We start from the raw sequence: 18682 nt of genomic DNA, 5'->3' as shown, positions 1-18682 counted from the left end.
TCTGCTAGCGCTGTGGTGCGTGCCTAGGACTCTTCGCGTTATGAGCTTCTTTCGAGTGGTGTGCACGTGCCGGTGGGACCAGTGGCGTGCATGGAATGCATCAGGAAACTGAGCCTGCTGCGCTTCAATGAAGTTCGACTGACGCGAAAAAAAATTGTGGCGACGCAAGGGGACGCAGTAAAAAAGGTTTGCTCAGCCCGTTTCGCTCCCTTCTTCCATCCCTTCACTTGCCTCTCATCCTCACACATTCACGGACGTTGCATCAAGATGTCCTCTTCCAACAAGCAACCTGACAGCGTGTCCAACGTCAGCGGTGGTGCTGCTCAGCTCGCGCTCGACACCTCTATGAGCGACGACACTATGAGCGATGTTCTCCCTAGCAACGAGGCCACCACTCCGACGCCTTCCACTCCTGCCGCTTTCAACCACGCTGCTTCCGAGCCATCCGCTGCATCGACGGCAGACGTCGGCGCTCCCACAAACACCGAGCCCGAAATTACCGACGCCGAGCTCCGCCGGCTCACCATGTTCTTGATCCGCAAAGTGGACGAGAAGGTCAAAGACTTCGAGGAGTGCTGGGAGGACGACGGCGATTCGTGCAAGGACATGGCGGAATACATGGCTTCCTCGATCAGTAGCCTGCAATGCTATGCGCATCAGCTGCGCAAATTGATTGTCGAGCTGGACCCTCAGGTCGAATGGCTGGCGCGAAAGGAGCAGCACGGTTGGTGCGGCTGGGATTGCAAGCGCAGGTCTCTTCGGAGGGAGGTTGCTAAGGAAGTGAAGAGGCAGGCCGCCAAGGAAGCGAAGAGGCAGGCCTGATAGGATCGACGGGCGGAAGTCACGACGAACAGATCACCTGACCAATCCATGCTCCACCGCCGCGTCTCTTCTGCCGTTCCACTTCCTCCTTCCGGTCCTTCAAGTGTCCCACTTCTGATGTAGGTCCAGCCTGCAATCTATGATGTTCTCTCCCGTCAAGCTGACCCGATTGAGCATTCTCGTGATGTCCACAAAGATGTCCGTGCAGTCTCGATCAGCCTCTCTCGAGGTGCCTCTGACTTGATCTCACGTGTCGGTGGGACAAGAAGAGCAGGGCGGCAGGGCACGCAGAAGAAGACTGAGTCTGCTGCGCTTCTGTGTGGGGCTGGTGAAGTGGGACCGACGCGGAAAATGCGACGACACAAGGTGATTTGAGATAAGGGCTGAGTCCGTTCCGCATCCTCCTTCCCTTCCATCACATCCTCATCTTCACGCACCTTCGACTCCGCATCAAGATGTCCTCCTCCAACGAGCAGCCTGACAGCGTGTCAAGCGTTAGCGCTGGTATCGCTCAGATCACCATCGACAGAGCTGTGGACAACGCTGTCCCGAACAGCGACGCTACCGCTCCCGCGCCTTCCACGCATGACGCTATCAAACCGCTCGCTACCAAGTCTGTCGCTATGTCGTCCAAAGCTGCCAATGCTTCCAAGAAGACCGAGCCCGAGTTGACCGACGCCGAACTCCGCCGGCTCACTATGTTCTTGCTTCGCAAACTGGACGAGAAGATCTCAAATCTCTATCACGTCTGGGGATGGACCGACATTTTCAAGGACTGTGATGATCACGTCATCGATAATGCCAATGTCCTACTATGCTGGGCTCACCAACTGCGCGATTTGATCGTCGAGCGAGACCCGGAGCTCAAATCGGACATGCAGTACTGGCGCGACCATCAGTTCCGCGCCTGCGGCGAATGGTGCCGCAGCGATTCTATCCGCGACGCAGCCGCCAAAAAGCCGGAAGAGGAGCCTGAAGAAGTGTTATGGTACGATGATGACTAGGAGCAAGCCTGAGAGAGGGGGCAAAGATCATGTGGGAAGAAGCTATAGCTCAGATCATGCCCTGCCGTCGATAGGCGTCCATTATCGTCCTCTCCTCCCGTCCGCCTTCTCGATTCTGCTAGATACATCGAATTCGCCATCAATGAAGGTGGTCATTTCCGAGACCGTTTCGCATAAGCGTTCTCGTCGTGATGTATCTCAAGCTGCCTACGTAGTCTCAATCAATACTTGCAGTTCTTTTTCTAAGTGGTACGCACGTGTTGGTGGGACCAGAGTAGCACGGCGGCATGGAATGCGGAAGAAACGGGAGCCTGCTGCGCTTCTTCAGTGTGGAAGCCCTGACGTGGGACCGGCGCAGAAAATGGGACGACACGAGGTGGTTCAAAAGCGTGGCTGAGTCCGTTCCGCATCCTCCAGTTCTTCCATCACATCCTCATCTCTATCATCCATCATCACATCATTCAACAAGATGTCATCCTCGAAGGACAACTTTTCAATTTTCCTCAACGCTGGCAATGCTGAGCCTCGCGTCAACATCAACACCACGACTACGCCAAGCGCTAGCGACGGCTCGAAGCCGGACGCTCCTGCGGCTTCCAACGAGGGACCTGCCTCTACGTCTCCCGCAGCCGAGAACCCTTCCACCGCCTCCATGCGCGCATGGACCAAGGCTGACTTCTACCGACTGATCAAGATCATGTTCGTCAAACTTCAGGAGGCGATCAAGGAGATCAACGACAGCTATGATCCCGGCAATGTTGGCACGAAGACGGCGGATGCCGCAGCTCAGCCTGCCGCCACGTCTGTGGCTGCCAAAACTCCTTCAGCCGTCGACCGCGACGCCGAGATCCGCCGTCTCGCTTTCACGCTGATCCACAGCATCGGCCACAACGTCAAGCACAACTACGAGATGTGGGACGCTGACGGTCCTTCGAAGGATACGGCACGAAGCCTGTTTGACTCCATCGAGACTTTCCGCGATGAAGGCGAGCCTTTGCGCAAGCTGATCCTCGAGGTCGAGCCAAGCCTTGAGCAAGTTGGTGAGAAGCTCGATCGCACTTGCGAGGACTGCCTCGAGGCTAAAGAGCAGGCATCGAGCCAGGAGGACTCGACCCAGTAAGAGCCGAGCCGTTACTGCGCTCCTCTTATGATTCGTCATTGGTAGAAGCCTACTTCGCCTTGTAGCAGTGGTCACTTCCTAGTCGCTTGAACGTCAAATTGTTTGCTAATTGTCAAGGCTCGCACGGCAATGAAGCTGAGTCTCGATGTGAGCAAGGTCTCGGTCTCGGTCTCGGTCACTGTTTTCAGCATAATGGTTCGATTCGATGCTTTCCCTTCTTCCTTGCATCTTTGCGCACGTTTTGGTGGGCCATTAAGAACGTGGCGGCACGGAATGACGAAGAATACTGAGTCTCTTTTCCGTGTGGAACTTGTTCAGTGGGTCAGATGCAGAAAATGTGACGACATGTTTCGCTTCCTCTCTTCCATCCCTGTCCTCTTCCAAAAGCACCTTCGACCTGCAGATCAAGATGTCCTCCTCCAACGAAGCCTCTGCAACCGTTCCCAGCGCTCAGATCGAGCTGGTCAACACGGTTTCTGGCGTCGCTACGCCTAGCACCAACATCGGCGACGCTGGCACTCCGGCGGCTTCCCAAACCGCTGCGGTCGGCCCTGCCGCTGTGAAGCCTGCATCGACCGACGCTCCATCCAGCGGTAGCCGGGATGCCGAGATCCGCCGTCTCGCCATGACCTTGATCAGCTTCATCGATCACGATGTCAAAGACTTTGACGACAATAGCGGCGTATCTTCGAAGAATAAGGCGGAGGGTTTGTGGGAGTGCATCTGGGGTTATCACCGGTCGGCTCAGCCGCTGCGCAACTTGATCCTCACTGTGGAGCCGGACCTAAAGCGAATCGACAAAGAGGTCGATGATGGTTGCTCGTACTGTCACGCGGACGATGATTCGAGCTCTGAAAGCTCCTAGCGGTGAGGTCAGGCTAGCTCGACGACAAACATAGCCCGATGCATCGACGCTCTTCCTGTCCAACCCGATGGCTGCCTCTCTAGCCTGTCTTGAAGCTCAGCCTGCTCATTTTCCCTCGCGATCCCTCTACGTCCTGTAACCAGACTTTTAGGTACATCCTAGAAATCTAATTGTTCCAGCTTACGAAATGTCCCAGCACGACGAAGATCAACATGGCGATGCAGCTGAGTCTAATATTTCGGATTGCCTGAGACCACGAAAGATGCTCCTGCGTCCCCTACAGTCAGAACGATGAAAGTGAAGCGAAAAGAAGGCAGTGTGGATACGCGACTCGTGCCCCGACAAAATCGATCAGGACCAACGACTCGAGATGCTCGCACCAGAGCATGTTGCGGACACGGAGGTCTTTGTGTCTAACGGCCACATCCGATAGCATTTCCTCGCATTGGTCGATGATTTTCAGCCAAGCATTTTCGGTGTCATGTTGCAAACACAGCTTAGTCTGAAGCGTTCGTGTAGCGATCGGGTTGGTAGGATCGCTATGATGGTGCGAAAGGAGCAGCCACGTGTTGCAAACCCGATCGTCGATCTGACCCTCGACGGAGATGAGAGGATACTTGACATCGAGGTTCTCCTCGAGCGGCTCGAGGACGCCGAACGAGATAGGAACCTGCACGTTGAGCCGCTTTCGTTCGCCTTGGTCATCGACCACGAGTGAACCGATGAGGGGGAATCCGTTCTCGTGTGTGTTGGCAGCCGTCATCCAGATGTGTTTGTAGATGTCGTTCTCCCGCTTGAGGCGAATTGCAGATTCGCTGTCGAGGCCTACGGCGAGAAACGCATATCCCAAGTCAGGAAAGAGGATGCGAAAAAGCTGTCCGAGGTTGCCTCTGCATCCGATGATGGGCTCCATGATCTGCCATATGTCACCGTGTCGCAGCTTCGCCTGCATGCCTGCCTTCACCTCGTCGAAAGTGTGCGGATGATTGTGCTCGGAGTGGTCGTGGCAGTCGGCAAGAGTGCAGTGGAGGGCATAATTCGGGCAGTCGGGATCCATGGGCAGATCGCAACTGAGGCCCAGAAGACACTGCGGTGAACACCAGTGGCGCGTGATCAGGTGCGGATAGCGGTGCTCGTAGCGTCGAGTGCCATCGGCTTCGTAGTTGCTGTCGTCGTCATCGGTGTCGTTGCCACACTTGACTTTTTTGCTTTCCCCGGGATGAGACAAGAGGGGCGACGGAGAGAGGTTCTCTGCGGCACGCTTCTTGTGCTGTGACATGTTTACAAACTGCGGATGCTGTGACGGGAGGAAAGGAAGAGGGTTTCGTGATGAAGCAATGGCTTGAAATTCTCCGTGCGAGTCCCAAAAAGAATCGCCAGACGTGGTGAGTCAGAGTCGAAAGCGCAGTCGAAAGTTCCACCTGCAGCTGTGCGCAGAGCTGGTGGGACACGGGACCCACAGAGGTGGAGACGACTGAGCCTCGTCCGACCCACTCTTCCTTCCTTCACCTCGATCATCTCCCTCAGTGTCCCGCTCTGGTCAAATGTCGTCCTCTCCTCGTCCAAATTCGAGCGTCATCGACGAAAACGCTGCGGCTGATCAGCCGGGTTCGGACAAGATGCCCGTTGCCACGCTCGCTGCTCCGCCCTTGCGCGAGCCCCTGCTCAGCGCGCCCGTCCTCCAAGAAGCGGTCTGCTTGCTCGCCAGGCTCTCCTCTGCTAGCAATGCCTACGCTGAGAAGGACATCATGGCTCGCGACGTGCTCCTCGATGCCCTCGCCATCGGCAAACTTAGCGGCTCTGATGCAGACAGCGCCAAGCCCGTCAGCATCGCCACACCTCGCCCGGACTGCAGTAGTGCCTCTGGCGCCATCAAGGTTGATCGCAAGACCAACGTCGATCCCGAACACGCTGTCAGTTCCGACGCTGCCGGCTTGTCATTTGCCGTTGGGTCGCAAGTGAAGAGCGAACGCCAGAAGACGCTCAACGACGTCAGCAGCCTCGTCTACCGGGCGCTCAAGGGCATGGTTGAATTGTTGTCTCCTCGCACGCCCAATGCCTATGTTGAGTATCAAAGCATGCGCCCCGAGTTCAAGGATCTCGAAACTCGAGCCTACGTCTTGCACAATCTGCTCGTTCAGATGAACAACAAGCTCAAATGAAGGTCCTGCACACACATCATCGCAGGCTGTTTGATCAACGTTCTATGTTCCCACCCCAGCTTCGACGAGATGTACATGTATGATCCCATCACAGCTTCGATGTACATGCTAGATCTACTTCCCACTCCCCCCTGCGGCGCCAGCACCACTCGTTCCAGGACCGACCTTTGTCCTAGGCGGAGCGATCGGCACAGCCCCGGGGAAGGGCACACGCAAATTCCAATTCCTCTCGAGATGCAATTGCACGTCTCTTACCTCCAGCTTGTCGCCGCGTCGATGCTTTGCCAGGCGGCAGGCCATGCTGGTGACGCTATCGATGAATTCGTCGGCCAGCTCGAGCAGCAGGTCTTCGACGGCACCGGTGAGCTTCTCGTTCGCGTCGAGCTCCGAGATGAGGTCCGAGATCTTGCGCTTGGTGAGCATGGAGGTGGAGGTTGAGATGGTAGGCGCGGGAGCGGCGGCGAAGGGTGAGGTGATGGTGGATGAGAGGGCGGCGGTGGCGGTGGCTGCGGCGGCAGTGGCTACGTCGGAGTCGTCCGCGGTTGAGGGCAGGCTGAGAAGATCGTCTGCGTTGTTGCTGGCAGACTTAGGTGGAAGACCGAGCAGGTCGTCAAGCGCAGCATCGTTTTGCTCGTTGAGACCGCTACCTGTGGGGTTGGGGCGGGAGAGGATGGCGGGCGTGCCGATGACGGGTGCAACGCCGAGACCCTGCGTCATGCTGGAGCGGGGTCCGGCGCTGTTCGGGTACGGCTCGGGAGCGGTGGATGACGAGACGTTGAGAACAGGCGGGATGGCGACATTGGCGTACGAGGCGGCAGCGGCAGACATGGCTGTGACGGGTGTCCCGCCGACCGTGCCAGCTGTGGGTGTGGTCGCGCCGCCAGACGCTGCGGTCATCGGTACGCCTGGAGCAGCTCCCGCTGAAGGCACGCCAGGGACATTCGTCGCAGGCTTGCCCGCAGCTCCCGGAGTCGGAGCGGCAGCAGCGGCTGGAGTGGCAGGCGCAGAAGTTCCTGGTCCAGCACCTGGCGCAGGCGTCGCAGCACCACTCGCACCCGGCACAGGCGAGGACTTGGCTGCAGCAGCCGGTGACGCGGTCGCAGCAGCAGAAGAAGCAGCTACCGCCGACGCAGCACCTGCCTTACCCTTCGCCGCAGCACCTTTAGCAGCCTTGGCCTCCTTCGCCTCTTTCTCCTTCTTCTCCTTCTCCTCCTTCTCCTTGGCTTCTTTTTCCTTCTTCAGCGCAGCTTTGCTCTTTGCAGGTGCCTTGGGCGTCGCCTTCGCCTGCGTCTTTGGTGTCCCCGCAGCTGCCGTCGCAGGCGCAGGCGCCGGTGTGGATGGCACGCCGGCTGCGGTTGGAACCGCCGGAACAACGGGACTCGCCGTCTGCTGCTGGGGATTCGCACCTGCGACCGGAGTCGGTGCCACCTGCGGCATCTGTTGCTGCTGTTGACCCATCTGCTGTTGCTGTTGTTGTTGCTGTTGCTGCTGTTGCTGCCTGAACGTCTCCCTAACGAGCTGGATCTGCTTGGCAAGGTTCGCCTGCTGATTCCTCGTCTCCTGCAAAGCATTTTGGCACTGCTGCCTATCCTCGGGCTTGAGGTCGGGATTGGCCATGGCGCTTTCGAGTGCATGCACCTTATTGCGCAGTGGCTGAGCGATGCGATTAAATTGCTCGAGCAGCGCCTGCTCATTCTGGGGCATCTGAGGCTGGCCCGGAGCGCTTGTAGCTTGCGGCGGACGAACCTGCTGCTGTTGCTGCTGCTGCTGGAGGACATTCTGTGCAGCATTCCGCTGTTGTTGCTGCTGAAGCTGCTGTTGAAGTGCGGCGGCCATCTGTTGCTGCTGCTGTTGCAAATTCGGCTGTCCCTGCTGTTGCTGCGGAGGCCTCACCTGCTGCTGCATCTGCTGCTGTTGCTGCGGGGGTCGAATCTGTTGCTGTTGCTGTTGCTGCTGTTGCTGTTGCTGTTGAGCCTGATGGGCACCAATAAACACCTTCAATTGTGCAAGCTGTTCCGGGTTCATCTTTCCTTCCCTCGCGGCCTGGAGCAGCGCATTCAATCCCTGCGGATTGTTCTGCACCAGCTGCTGGAGTGTCTGCATCGTGGCTGCCTGCTGTTGAGGTTGCTGCTGCTGTTGAGGTTGTGTGGAGGACTGACCTGGCTGTTGCTGCGCTTGCGCCTGCGCGAGGGCCTGCGCGCGCATCAGCTGCTGCTGCTGAATGAGCGCTTGTTTGTACTGCGCGGCTTGGGCGGCGGTGGGCTGCTGACCCTGCCCGCCCGGTTGGCCAGGCTGCTGATTCTGCTGATTCTGGTTGTTCATGGCTGCGAAGGGCTAGCTGGCTGCTATCGGTTGATGGTCGACGGTTCACAGGCGCACGCCGCGTGATGCAGTCGGCAGATCGATTGCTAGCAGACGCTTCGTCCGAGTTGACTCGCCTGCGAGTATCAGATGTGCGGACTTGAAAGCGATGCTGGCTACTTGGAGACTGGAGACTTTTTGTGCGAGATCGCGAGGCTTGACAGGGGGAACGGATCGCCGAGTGGATAGATGACGGTAGTGTGGAAGGAATGCGAGGCAAAGTGGATGCGGGTTGTGCATCGCCAGCCGCTCTCGGCCCCCCGCCAGAAAGCCGAATTCCAGCTTTGGCTCATCGCGCTCGAAATTTGACTGAATCGCCGAATCACAAGGCGGTCTAACAGCCTCCATTTATTTCGGTTCGTGCATGCCGCCCGCTCCTCATCACTTTCTGAGCCCGCGGCTTGAAAGACTTCTTTCAGGAGCACATACCCATGTAGCCATACTCAAGTGCAACATCGACTGTGCCGCTCTGAATTACATGTCGAATAACTATGTTGCGTTAGCTCACCAGCCCGATGACAACGGCTACCCAGCCATCTGGCCCAACAAGCGCGCTTCCCAACCAAGCGATCTCCGTGTCCAGCGGCATCCTCACGCCCTGCACCAACGCGAAGGCTAGCGGTGGCGCCTGCGAAACAAAGCTGCTGAAGCTCGGTGGAGGCGGAAAGAGCAGTGGGAATAGAGCCGACAGTACAGCGCCTAGGGTGTTGGGTCTGCCATCGTCCAGCATGGGTGGGGCGGGCTCCTGTACGATGGGCGCGTTGTCTGGCAGGAAGATGCGGATGGGTATGCTGCGTACTGCATTGCCTGTGGTTGGGGTGGCTGTGCCGCTGGTGGCGGACGGCGCATCGGAAGAGGTGCTGGTGATCGTCGACACCGTGCTCGGTGCAAGACTCGCCTGCGATTCATTCGGCTGGTTGGTGAGGCTGCGCTGCACCATGGGAGGCGTGCGCTCTTCTCCCGCACCAATGTTGAGGGACAGTGTGCGAGCCGTGATCGGTGAGCGAACTGTTGCTGCACTACCGATCTCGAACGTCGAGTTCCGCGAGTTGGGCACAAGCTTGTTGGCGATGCTCCAAAAGAGGTCGTAGTCGTGCGAGGTGACGCCATCCCAGAGTGTGTCTTGCTCCTGTTTGCGCAAGTTGACCACCTTCTTGGTCGATCCGTAGCGCACAAAGTCGGCTTCCTTGATCATCGACATGAACGACGCCTTGCACGACTCCAAGCCCGAATTGCTGTGAAGACGGTCGACGGGTGGTTTCGACAGCCGCAGTCGGATGTTCCATGGGAGCTTTGTTGGTTGCGCCGCAGGCAGAATGCCACTATCTGAACGACTCTGAGTCGAATGTGGGTCTTCGGGGCGCAAGGACCCTAGCCCGGTTGTCGTCGTCGACGCTGCTTGATAAGCGATGGTCGTGCGAGCGGCATTTGGGGTGTGATAGTCGTAGAGCAGACCGATCTGCCAGTGCCATCGCAGCGGTTGGCCTTCGTACTCGAACCAAAGCTCTTTGTCGTTGAGCGCGGTCAATGCAGGCTGCTCCAGCACCAGCTCTAGTAGGTTCTTCCTGACCTCAGCCACGATGAGTGGAAGGTAGCTGATGCGTGGCACTACAAGATACGTCGAGTCGATGGTAGTGTCCGAGCCTGGCGGAAGATCTGCTGGATCTATCGAGACGCAAATCGGGATTGTGCCTTCCCATATCAGTCTTCGGAAGCTGGAAGTTGCGATTGGTGTGGATGTGGGATAGTAGGTCGAACTGGGCTGGAAGGTGGCAGATGCAGGGGATGTGACTGTCGATGAGAAGCCTGCGCCCAAGTGCGGTGAGTTTGGGAGCATGCTTGAGCCTGAGCTTCCTGCACCAAAAGAGCTCTGCCGCAGCAGAGGTGTGGTGGTAGCTGATAAGGACGTCGACGGCGCTGCAGAGGACGAGGAAGAGGGCTGGTTTCCGGCTGAGGCGGAGCGCTGCTGCGAGCCCGACAAGGGAGGTTGGCTCATTTTGAAGATGGTATCGACCTGAGCATCATCGACGAAGCGCACTACGTCTGTGTGATCAAAGGTTAAGTCGATGCGTGATGGTGAGGAGGGAAGTGCAGGTCTTTGGCGCTGATCGCCCATGCATGTCCAGACCAACACAAGCCGCAATGGACCAACTCAACCGCGCGTTGCAGGACCCTGAATTTCTGAAACCACGAAAAGGGCCTCTGGAGTGCAAACTGGCTCGTGCTCGCTCTGCTCTCACCATTCGGCTTCTGTCCATGAGTCAAGTATACAGCTCAACACACGATGCAACTAGTTAACTTCAGCAGACTTGACCGTGGTAGCACAGTGCATTGCGCAAGACGAGCACAGCAATCATGCTCGCCACGTGATGTTGGGAGTATCCGTCCTGAATCGCTGCGTCACCGTACTCTTCTCCAGACTCGTATCGAGTCCCATCCTATGACTCAACAAGCCCGCATGGGCGATCATGATCCCATTATCGATACAGAACCTCTCGTCCGTGGCAAACACACTTCCACCCCTCTCGTTCGCCATGACCCCCATCATATGCTGCAACCTCTGGTTGCTGCCCACACCGCCCACGATGAGCACCTCTTTGGATCCGATATGTGCCATGGCGCGCTCGGTAATCTCGACGAGCATCGAAAAGATGTGCTCCTGCAGCGAGAAGCACAGGTCGGCGGGGGTGATGGTGTTGACGGATGCGTCGAGCTGCGAGGGACCGGACTGGGAGACGTCGACGTCTGCATCTGTGCGTGCTGGTGTCTCGTCGGCCATGTTGACGATGTGTTTTCCGCCGCCTTCGCCCGTCCACACTTCGCCATTGGCTAGGCTACCGACGGCTGCATCGGAGTGCTCGACCCGAGGATTCGGCTTGAAACGCTTGTCCCGCGTGTACGCTTCGGTGGCACTGAGAATGCCCGCCAGGCTGACATCCATGCCTTTGGTGGTGTAGGGAAGGGGAACGAGCTTTGAGCCCTTCCGCGCTTCCTTTTCGATGTTCTGGCCAGGACTCGGGTCATTGCTTAGCCCGATGACGCGTGCGAACCTGTCCAGGCAGTTGCCGACGGCAATGTCGAGCGTCTCGCCAAAAATCCTGTACTTCTGTGCGGAGTAGGCAATGACTTGCGTGTTGCCACCTGAGACATAGAGGACGACGGGGTTGTGGGCGCCGGTAATGGTGCGACCCATCTCGATGTGGCCGACGCAGTGATTGACGCCCACCAGCGGCTTGTTGTACATGAGAGCGAGGGTGCGAGCTACCACGGCTACACTCTGGAGTGGTGCGCCCATACCAGGACCCTTTGTGTAGCAGATGCAGTCGACATCGGCGAGCGACTCGAGACCGGACCGACGGACGGCTTCGGATATGACGCGGATGATCCATTCCTTGTGGTGCTTGGCAGTGTCACTTGGCTGGAAGCCGGATCCGGGCGGCGTAACGTAGGTGTGTCGTACATTCGAAAGAATCTCAACTTGGCCTACGGACCGAGAGGAGATAGATGACGGTGCGGATGAGGAGGACGAGGATGGAGGGTCGAAGGGCTTGTGCAGGACAATGCCGGCACCGAGCTTGTTGGCGCTGCCTTCGAGGCCAAGGGCTAAGTAGGGCCTCGACGGGTATGGCAGCGGGTCTGCCTTTCGTACTCGTGTCCTCGATGGCATGTTGGCGGATGCGATGCTTGTGGGCGAAAAACAGGTGCTTGCGTCCTAAGGAAAGAACTTCTTTGATGAGGAGCAGAGCGAAGACCAGCCAGGGTCGAGTCCGAGATCCGAGGCTCCCACCCAAATTTTTCTCCAAAAGCTTAGATTTCGCAGACCCTTGGCTGCGGTGAGCTGTGGCAAGCCGACAAGGCTCAAAGCCTCCACTCAAGCAACGTTGCACCATACCTTCTAGCAACCCCTTCTGCCGTCTCTCCGCCTTCTTGGCATCATGCCGTGTCCACAGCCAGGCGATCCGGCATCTTCGGCCGCTGCGGCCGCCTCGACTGAAACCACAACTTGCGTCCGCTGCAAGACCAACCCAGCAACCGCCATCTTCCGCGACTCGATCTACTGCCAGGACTGCGCGCTCGCCGTCTTCTACTCCAAAGCCAAGCCGGGTCTCGAATATGCTCGCGGTGCCGGACTCGCCAAGTATGTTGCTGCTGCTTCTAAAGCAGGCTCAATAGCCAGCTCCTCTGCTGCGACGTCCGATCCTGTCGCATCCTCGTCCTCTGCGCCGGCCAACGGAGAGAGCAGCAAGAAAGTAAAACCGATCAACAACGGCAGTGGCAACACCGAGGTCAATGTGTCCGCCAACATTGCCGTCGCCTTCTCCGGGGGCCCGAGCTCAAGAGCCCTCCTGCGGACGGTGACGCAGTATTTCAGACCTGAGACAGCGTTTGTCAACCGCGATGCACGGAGGAGGAAGGCGCGCGGTGAAGATGTTGATACCTCATCGCCGGCGGAGAGCGAGGGTTCGACGGGCAAGCCGCGCGGTCTCAATTCTGCAGGCCGCTTCAACGAGGTCGGAAAGATCTATGTGCTCTACATCGACGACAGCGCTGTCATCTCCAACAGCGTAGATCAAACGGAAGCAGCTCGAATGATGGTCGAAGAGGAAGGCTCTCCCGATCTGCATTTCGTCCCTCTCAAGCTTGAGGACGTCTTCCGTACCTCCGACGAGACCTTCACAGGCGTCCCATGGAAGCACTCCTCTGTCGACGATCAGCTTCTCTCTCGTCACTCCACCTCCGTCGCAACCCCACGACAGGCCCTGCAAGACCTCTTCACCTCCCTCCACCCACCCTCGACTCCGCGCACAGGCGCCTCCTCCGCCCGCACGCGCATCGAAGACCTCCACCGCATCCTCATCACACACCTTCTCCGGCGCACCGCCACCTCGCTCTCCTGCTCCGCACTCCTCCTCGCCTCCACAGCCACACGGACATCCATTCGGCTGATCGAGGACATCGCCAAGGGCGCGGGTCACAAGCTTGCTGTCGCCAACAACGCGGCTGCTTGGATCGACGACTTGCTCGTTGTCCGCCCGTTTGCGCCACACCTTCTCCAAGAAGTGATCCACTATACATCCACCCTTGGGTTGGAGCCGTTGACGGAACAGGAGGTGGTGCCGCCCAGCGTGGGAGTCGGGGAGGGTAGCACGACGGCACCCGTGATGGATAAGACATCGATCGCGAGGTTGACCGAGACGTTTGTGCTCAACCTCGAACGCGGGGTGCCGAGCACCGTGACGACGATCGGCAAGACGGGTGCCAAGCTCGTGCTCAACTCCACTGAAGACGTTTCTCGGTCCACTAGCGAATTCCAGCGGGTGGGGCCGACCGTTCCGCTGCGTACTCGGAACGGCGTTGCAGACAAGATGGCGGATCTGACGCTTGCCGGGAACGAGCCACGCATCGGGTCAAGAGGAATGAGGTTGGCCCAGGCGAGCGCGGGATGCTTCCGCTGGAATACCACCGCAGGCTGTGCGCTGTGCAGCATGCCCAGTCAGCATCCCACCGCGCGACACTGGAAGAGGAACATCACCATTTCAAGCCTGGGTGAGACCGCACCCGGTCAGCGTCCGGTCAAAGCGGTCGAGGAGCAGGGGCAAAGATGGATCGAGTTGGCAGATCATCTCTGCTACGCGTGTCTGTTGGTTCTGGCGCCGCCAGCTGGGGAGGGTGGGGAGGAGCAAGCGAGGTCGTTGCTGCCGGCGTACGTGCTCGAGCATGTCCAGAGGTCGGCTGCCAAGGGCGGCGATGCGAATGGGACCGACCCGAACGGAGTCAGCGGAGTCGAGGCGGCGGTCGCGGAGGGAGGGGAAGCCCCGCAGAACGGCAAGCATGGCAACTGTGCGAGCCACAAGCAACCTCCGCAGCCTCTCAAGAGGTCAGAGATCAAGGCTCAGATCGACGAGTTTCTTCTCGACGACGCATGATTCTCACCCCGAAGAGGGGCTTCAGCAATCAAACTCAGTCGCAAACCCAACACACGCAATCAAGGATTGCTTTCAGCAACGATAATGGTTGTCTTTCCTTGTGCTCCGTGCATGAACATTCCAAGATGAGTGAAAAAAGGCCCTTGAGCTCGGGCTCAAGGTCTTTGGAGCCTTCCTGGGAGATCCTTACTGCTGCTGATTGAAAGATGCATTGCCTTGGCCAGGGCTGCCTCGGATGCTGCCATCGCCCAGGCCAGCGTTCAAGCCGTTGATCGGACTGGAATGGCCGCCGGGGCTCGATCCCCATCCTGTTGACTGGACGTTGGCGAACATGTTGGCGTTGCCGGCGTAAGCCATGCTGCCGGCGCCGCTTGCGGTTTGGCTTTGCTGATGCAGCCCAAGGGGCACGCCAGCATTCCACATCTGGTTCATCAGTCCGGCGGCGGCTGCCGCATCCCCTGTTCCCTGCATGCCATCGAGTGGCGCACTGTGCGAGAATCCTGCCGATGAAGATGTCATCTGAGCCGCGTTCTGGGCGCTTCCGGCCATGGATCTGTCCAAGTTCGGGTATAGGGACAGATCGCCGCCGGCCAGAGCGGACGGACCGAGCGCACCCGGTGTTGCGCCCATGCCATCGTCGAAGGGCCCATCGAAGAAGTCGCTCGAGAACGCGCCTTGGCCACTGAGCTGAGGATCCGATGCCTGCATGTCATCCAAGACCTGTTGGAAGTTGTACTCAGCGCCATCCTGCTCGTAGTCCGGCTCATTGTCGTCCTCTTCGTCCTCCTCGTATCCGTCCTCGTCCGCTTCCTCCTCATCGTCCGAATCTTCGTCCGAGTCAACGTCGCGCTGGAATTGCTGTGCGAAGGCCAAAGCACGAGTATCCTCGACGGACTCGAGCGCTTGCTCAAGCGCACCTTCCACACGACGCAGTGTGTCAGTGGAACGGCGACGCTGGTCGTCGTCCGACTCGGCTAGATCCTTGTCATCGTCCTGCCTGTCACGTGAGAAGCGCTTGCCGACATCCTTCGCGGTGAAGGTCTGTTCGCGTTGGAGTTCAAGCGAGTCGGGTGAGCCTTCTCGTTCTTCGCGGAGCAGCGGATCACCATATGTGACAGTGGCAAAAGAGACACCACCGTCGTTGTTGGACGACGATCCAGCTGCATTGCCGCTGGACGGCTGCTGACCGGCCTGCTGCTGCTGCTGTTGCTGTGGCAGGGCGCCAAGGGCGTTCATCTGACGGAGCAGGGCGTCCTCTGCCGCTTTGCCTTGACCGATGGCACTGGGACCAGAGGCGTTCTCGGTGTTGTTCAACTGGTTGCGCTGCTCTGATGACATCTGTGCCGCATTCACGTCGCCAAAATTGGTGCTTTGTTGAGTTTGTTCTCGAGTGTCGGCCGCTGTCACTCCGTGCTGTAGGTCGCCTGCCCAAGGGTGATGCGGCAAAGGCAGCGATGCGAGCAGCTCGTTGACATCCTGCGTCTGAAGACCGGAGTCCGAGAAGCTGCCGAGATCCCAGTCGACGTTCCACTGCGAGGCGTCAGCAGGATGAGCCGAGAAGGAATCGACGAAGCTTTGCATTGGGTCGTTGACGTAGTTGCCGCGCAAGGTTGCTTGTCTGTCGGGCATCGACTTTGCATTCGTCTGTGCCATCTGTTGCTGCTGGACGAAGGAGCTGGACGTCTCGGACGACCTGCGAGATCCTGTGGCTGAAGAGGCCGACGAACCGGAGGCACTGCCAACGCCTTGTCCCAGCATGGCGATCGAACCAGGATGCGGCGGTGAAGTGAAGCCAGCCTGGTTCGCGAAGTTGATGCCCGTTCCAAAGATCGGCTGCTGATGTGCTGAGAAGCCTCGAGAATCGACGCTACCGAGGCTAGCGCCAGATACATCACTTGCGCTCGAGCTGTATGCTGACCATGACGACGGCACCTGCCCGGAAGGTCCGTCCATGTCCATGGAGGCGCTCTGAGGCAGCATGTTCTGACCTGCGGGATTGAGCCAAGCCAGAACATCGGGTTGAGCTACGTAGTCTGCGTGGCCCAGAGGGGACAATCGGGGATCTGACTGGAGGGGCACAGCGCCTCCTGCCGGCGAGTGGTGCTGACTCGAAGACTGCGACAGAGGTCTTGAGTGTGGGTTCGAGTGGGACGAGCTGTGTCCGTGTGCGTGGCCGTGCATGTGATGGAGGTGACCATGAACCGAAGGCAGTCGCTCGAGTGCTGAGTTCTTGCCGGTGCGAGAAGCGTGACTCCTCCTCTTGTGACTGACGCCGTCGTGACTTGCTTGCTTGCCCGCCTGCCTGCGTGCGTCGTCCGCCGAGACAGCCTTGGTATGGCTGGACGACAATGTCTGCTGATGCATCTGCTGGACCCGCTGCTGCTGTGCCACGTCGCCTTCGCTCGCGCTGGGCGGAGTGGCTCGTCCGTGAACGCTGCTCGTTTCGGAGCTGGTACCTGTGCCTTCCAAGCTTGCCTGCTCAAGCTGCTCGAAGAGACTGTTGATGGACTGCCCAGTGACCATGTCGGTCACACGGAGTGGCAGGTTTGCACCGGGCAGAGGCGCCGTGTTGGACGACATGAAAGGGGGTCTGGCCTGCATGAACGCTTGTTGCTGCTGCTGCTGCTGCTGCTGCTGCTGTAATGACAGAGCTTGACCGAAACTCATCGTTTCGCCCATGGCTGCCTGTGATGAAATCTGGAGCCCGACGCCGTGGCCCATCGAGTTGGATCGCCCAAGCGCGCTGCTCGTGCCGCTGGAAGGCCCGGAAAAGACAGCATCTGCGCCACCATCGGTGAGATTGCCCTGGTCGGTGAAGTAGCTGTAGTCGGTAAGGTTGCCGTGATCGGTTAGATGGCCGTCGCTTGTGGTGTCACTCAAAGGGTACTCTGTGCTGCGCCAAGCGTTGCCGCCCTCGGAGTGACTGTGATCAGAAAACGGACCGGATCGAGCAGCATGTCCTTGACCTGGCTTGGACGCGCTGGGACCACGATCCTTTCTGGCTTTGGAAGGGCGCGGCTTGAAGCCAGCTCGCTCGTAGTCTTCGGGGAAAGCGTTTCGAAAACGATCGCGCAGATCGATGGCGCGTCTTTGGCCGTTGAAGATGGGATCCTTTGCTATCAATGCCCAATGGGATCCATAGTGCTGATAGCCTGCGCGAAGAGCCGCGTCCTCTTCAGCTGTGAAGGGCCGCCTCTCTTTGGTCTTGCCCTTTTCGAAGATGCTCTTTCCATCCGAGTCCCTTCCTCTGACCGCCTTGCTGAGATGCGTCTTTGCGTTGGGATACATTTCGTGATAAGCGTCGGGAAAGTAGGTTCGGAAGCGGTCCTTGAGGTCACCTGCCGTTCTGTCGGAGAAGAGTCCGGACAGCTCTGGATCCGAGAGAATCTTTTTCCAGTTCCCCACGCCATGCTTATTGCAGCCATCAACGAGCGCCTGCGTTTCCTCGGCAGACCACCTGTGCTTTTGACCGCGGCTCCCTTCCGATGCCTTTCGCCCCAGCGAAGAGGGTCGGCGCGATCCGGCTACGGACGACGAAGCTGTGCCAGAGTCCAAGATGGGATCCTCCGAAGCTGACTGTGCGCTGCTTGACTGGTAGCCTGAGCCTGTCTGGTCGGCGGACGCCGAAGCTGATAAGGGCGAGTGACTGCCCATGAAGAGGTGCTGTTGGGCTGTTTGCAGGAAGTGGGATGCTGCATCTTGCTGTAACCCTGGTGCGGCGCCGGGCGATGGATTGGGGTGATCGTGGGGAGAGCCGCTCTGAGAGAGGCTTTGTCGGAGCTGCTGCCGAGCCTCCTGGGATTGCGACTGCATGGTGATCAGGCTGACCGGGTATACGCCGAAGGATCAGATGTGAATGGTAAGACTGTCGACTTGAGCGCACACAGTGGCGATGTGCAGCGATTCAGAGTCGAAGCCGAACTGCGACGGCTTTGTCGAGGACGACGGTGCGCTAAGCGCGGATGGGGTATGCTATGAACGATCCTGCGAACGCATTTGTCACTGGTCCTTTCGCTGTGGCTTCCAAGGGGTGGAGAGTGTTTGTGAACTTTTGTGTGCCGATGCGAATGCGCGTGCCGTGGTGCAGGTGATTGTCGAGCAGCAGCAAGCAAGCAACGAGATGAAGCGAACGAGCGTTATCGGAAGAAGGTGCGTTGAACTCGGTGCAAGGCACTTGGCCAACTCTCAGCCAAAATCTCGGCGCAGGCAAGGGCTCAGAAACGCAGAAGAGAAACAAAGCTGCTGCAGCACCTCAAAAACGCGGCTGCAGCACAACAAGAAACGTGAGCAAAAATGAAAGACCCGAAAACAAAAGGAGAAAGAGAAATCGGCAAATGGTCAGCCAAGCCAAGCCAATCGGTGGCTACGCCGAATCAGATCTCCACGCTCGCGACTCGCTGAGCAACGGAAATGAAGAATCT

At 58.5% G+C, this 18682-nt stretch overlaps 11 protein-coding genes across 11 annotated transcripts; 6 read left to right on the top strand and 5 right to left on the bottom strand.

Moving 5' to 3' along the window:
* Window positions 1-267: 267 nt before the first annotated feature.
* PSEUBRA_004888 (uncharacterized protein) lies at window positions 268-822 on the top strand (the record flags this gene model as incomplete). The annotated part of the gene is made up of 1 exon (XM_059465405.1): window positions 268-822. The coding sequence occupies one exon, from the start codon at window positions 268-270 to the stop codon at window positions 820-822; it is 555 nt and encodes a 184-aa protein (XP_059321587.1).
* Window positions 823-1277: 455 nt separating this feature from the next.
* PSEUBRA_004887 (uncharacterized protein) lies at window positions 1278-1826 on the top strand (the record flags this gene model as incomplete). The annotated part of the gene is made up of 1 exon (XM_059465404.1): window positions 1278-1826. One exon carries the CDS (start codon window positions 1278-1280, stop codon window positions 1824-1826), a length of 549 nt encoding a protein of 182 aa, XP_059321586.1.
* A 469-nt stretch (window positions 1827-2295) lies between these two features.
* Window positions 2296-2946, top strand: PSEUBRA_004886 (uncharacterized protein; the record flags this gene model as incomplete). The annotated part of the gene is made up of 1 exon (XM_059465403.1): window positions 2296-2946. The coding sequence occupies one exon, from the start codon at window positions 2296-2298 to the stop codon at window positions 2944-2946; it is 651 nt and encodes a 216-aa protein (XP_059321585.1).
* A 409-nt stretch (window positions 2947-3355) lies between these two features.
* Window positions 3356-3811, top strand: PSEUBRA_004885 (uncharacterized protein; the record flags this gene model as incomplete). Its single annotated transcript, XM_059465402.1, has 1 exon — window positions 3356-3811. The coding sequence occupies one exon, from the start codon at window positions 3356-3358 to the stop codon at window positions 3809-3811; it is 456 nt and encodes a 151-aa protein (XP_059321584.1).
* A 230-nt stretch (window positions 3812-4041) lies between these two features.
* PSEUBRA_004884 (uncharacterized protein) lies at window positions 4042-5090 on the bottom strand (the record flags this gene model as incomplete). The annotated part of the gene is made up of 2 exons (XM_059465401.1): window positions 4042-4088; window positions 4304-5090. 2 exons carry the CDS (start codon window positions 5088-5090, stop codon window positions 4042-4044), a joined length of 834 nt encoding a protein of 277 aa, XP_059321583.1.
* Window positions 5091-5355: 265 nt separating this feature from the next.
* PSEUBRA_004883 (uncharacterized protein) lies at window positions 5356-5973 on the top strand (the record flags this gene model as incomplete). Its single annotated transcript, XM_059465400.1, has 1 exon — window positions 5356-5973. The coding sequence occupies one exon, from the start codon at window positions 5356-5358 to the stop codon at window positions 5971-5973; it is 618 nt and encodes a 205-aa protein (XP_059321582.1).
* A 114-nt stretch (window positions 5974-6087) lies between these two features.
* PSEUBRA_004882 (Transcription initiation factor TFIID) lies at window positions 6088-8295 on the bottom strand (the record flags this gene model as incomplete). Its single annotated transcript, XM_016438346.2, has 1 exon — window positions 6088-8295. One exon carries the CDS (start codon window positions 8293-8295, stop codon window positions 6088-6090), a length of 2208 nt encoding a protein of 735 aa, XP_016290834.2.
* A 538-nt stretch (window positions 8296-8833) lies between these two features.
* PSEUBRA_004881 (Autophagy-related protein 5) lies at window positions 8834-10171 on the bottom strand (the record flags this gene model as incomplete). The annotated part of the gene is made up of 1 exon (XM_059465399.1): window positions 8834-10171. One exon carries the CDS (start codon window positions 10169-10171, stop codon window positions 8834-8836), a length of 1338 nt encoding a protein of 445 aa, XP_059321581.1.
* Window positions 10172-10687: 516 nt separating this feature from the next.
* PSEUBRA_004880 (Gcp-like domain protein) lies at window positions 10688-12001 on the bottom strand (the record flags this gene model as incomplete). The annotated part of the gene is made up of 1 exon (XM_059465398.1): window positions 10688-12001. The coding sequence occupies one exon, from the start codon at window positions 11999-12001 to the stop codon at window positions 10688-10690; it is 1314 nt and encodes a 437-aa protein (XP_059321580.1).
* A 268-nt stretch (window positions 12002-12269) lies between these two features.
* Window positions 12270-14261, top strand: PSEUBRA_004879 (Thiouridylase, cytoplasmic, subunit 2; the record flags this gene model as incomplete). The annotated part of the gene is made up of 1 exon (XM_016438360.1): window positions 12270-14261. The coding sequence occupies one exon, from the start codon at window positions 12270-12272 to the stop codon at window positions 14259-14261; it is 1992 nt and encodes a 663-aa protein (XP_016290833.1).
* A 186-nt stretch (window positions 14262-14447) lies between these two features.
* On the bottom strand, window positions 14448-18074 carry PSEUBRA_004878 (SANT/Myb domain protein; the record flags this gene model as incomplete). Its single annotated transcript, XM_016438357.2, has 1 exon — window positions 14448-18074. One exon carries the CDS (start codon window positions 18072-18074, stop codon window positions 14448-14450), a length of 3627 nt encoding a protein of 1208 aa, XP_016290832.2.
* Window positions 18075-18682: the final 608 nt, after the last annotated feature.

Source organism: Kalmanozyma brasiliensis (genome assembly GCF_000497045.1).
Source record: "Kalmanozyma brasiliensis GHG001 unplaced genomic scaffold PSEUBRA_SCAF4, whole genome shotgun sequence".
In the NCBI taxonomy this organism is placed as follows: Eukaryota; Fungi; Basidiomycota; class Ustilaginomycetes; order Ustilaginales; genus Kalmanozyma; species Kalmanozyma brasiliensis.
The sequence above is the reverse complement of the archived record's forward strand: the minus strand, read 5'-3'. Positions and strand labels throughout refer to the sequence as shown.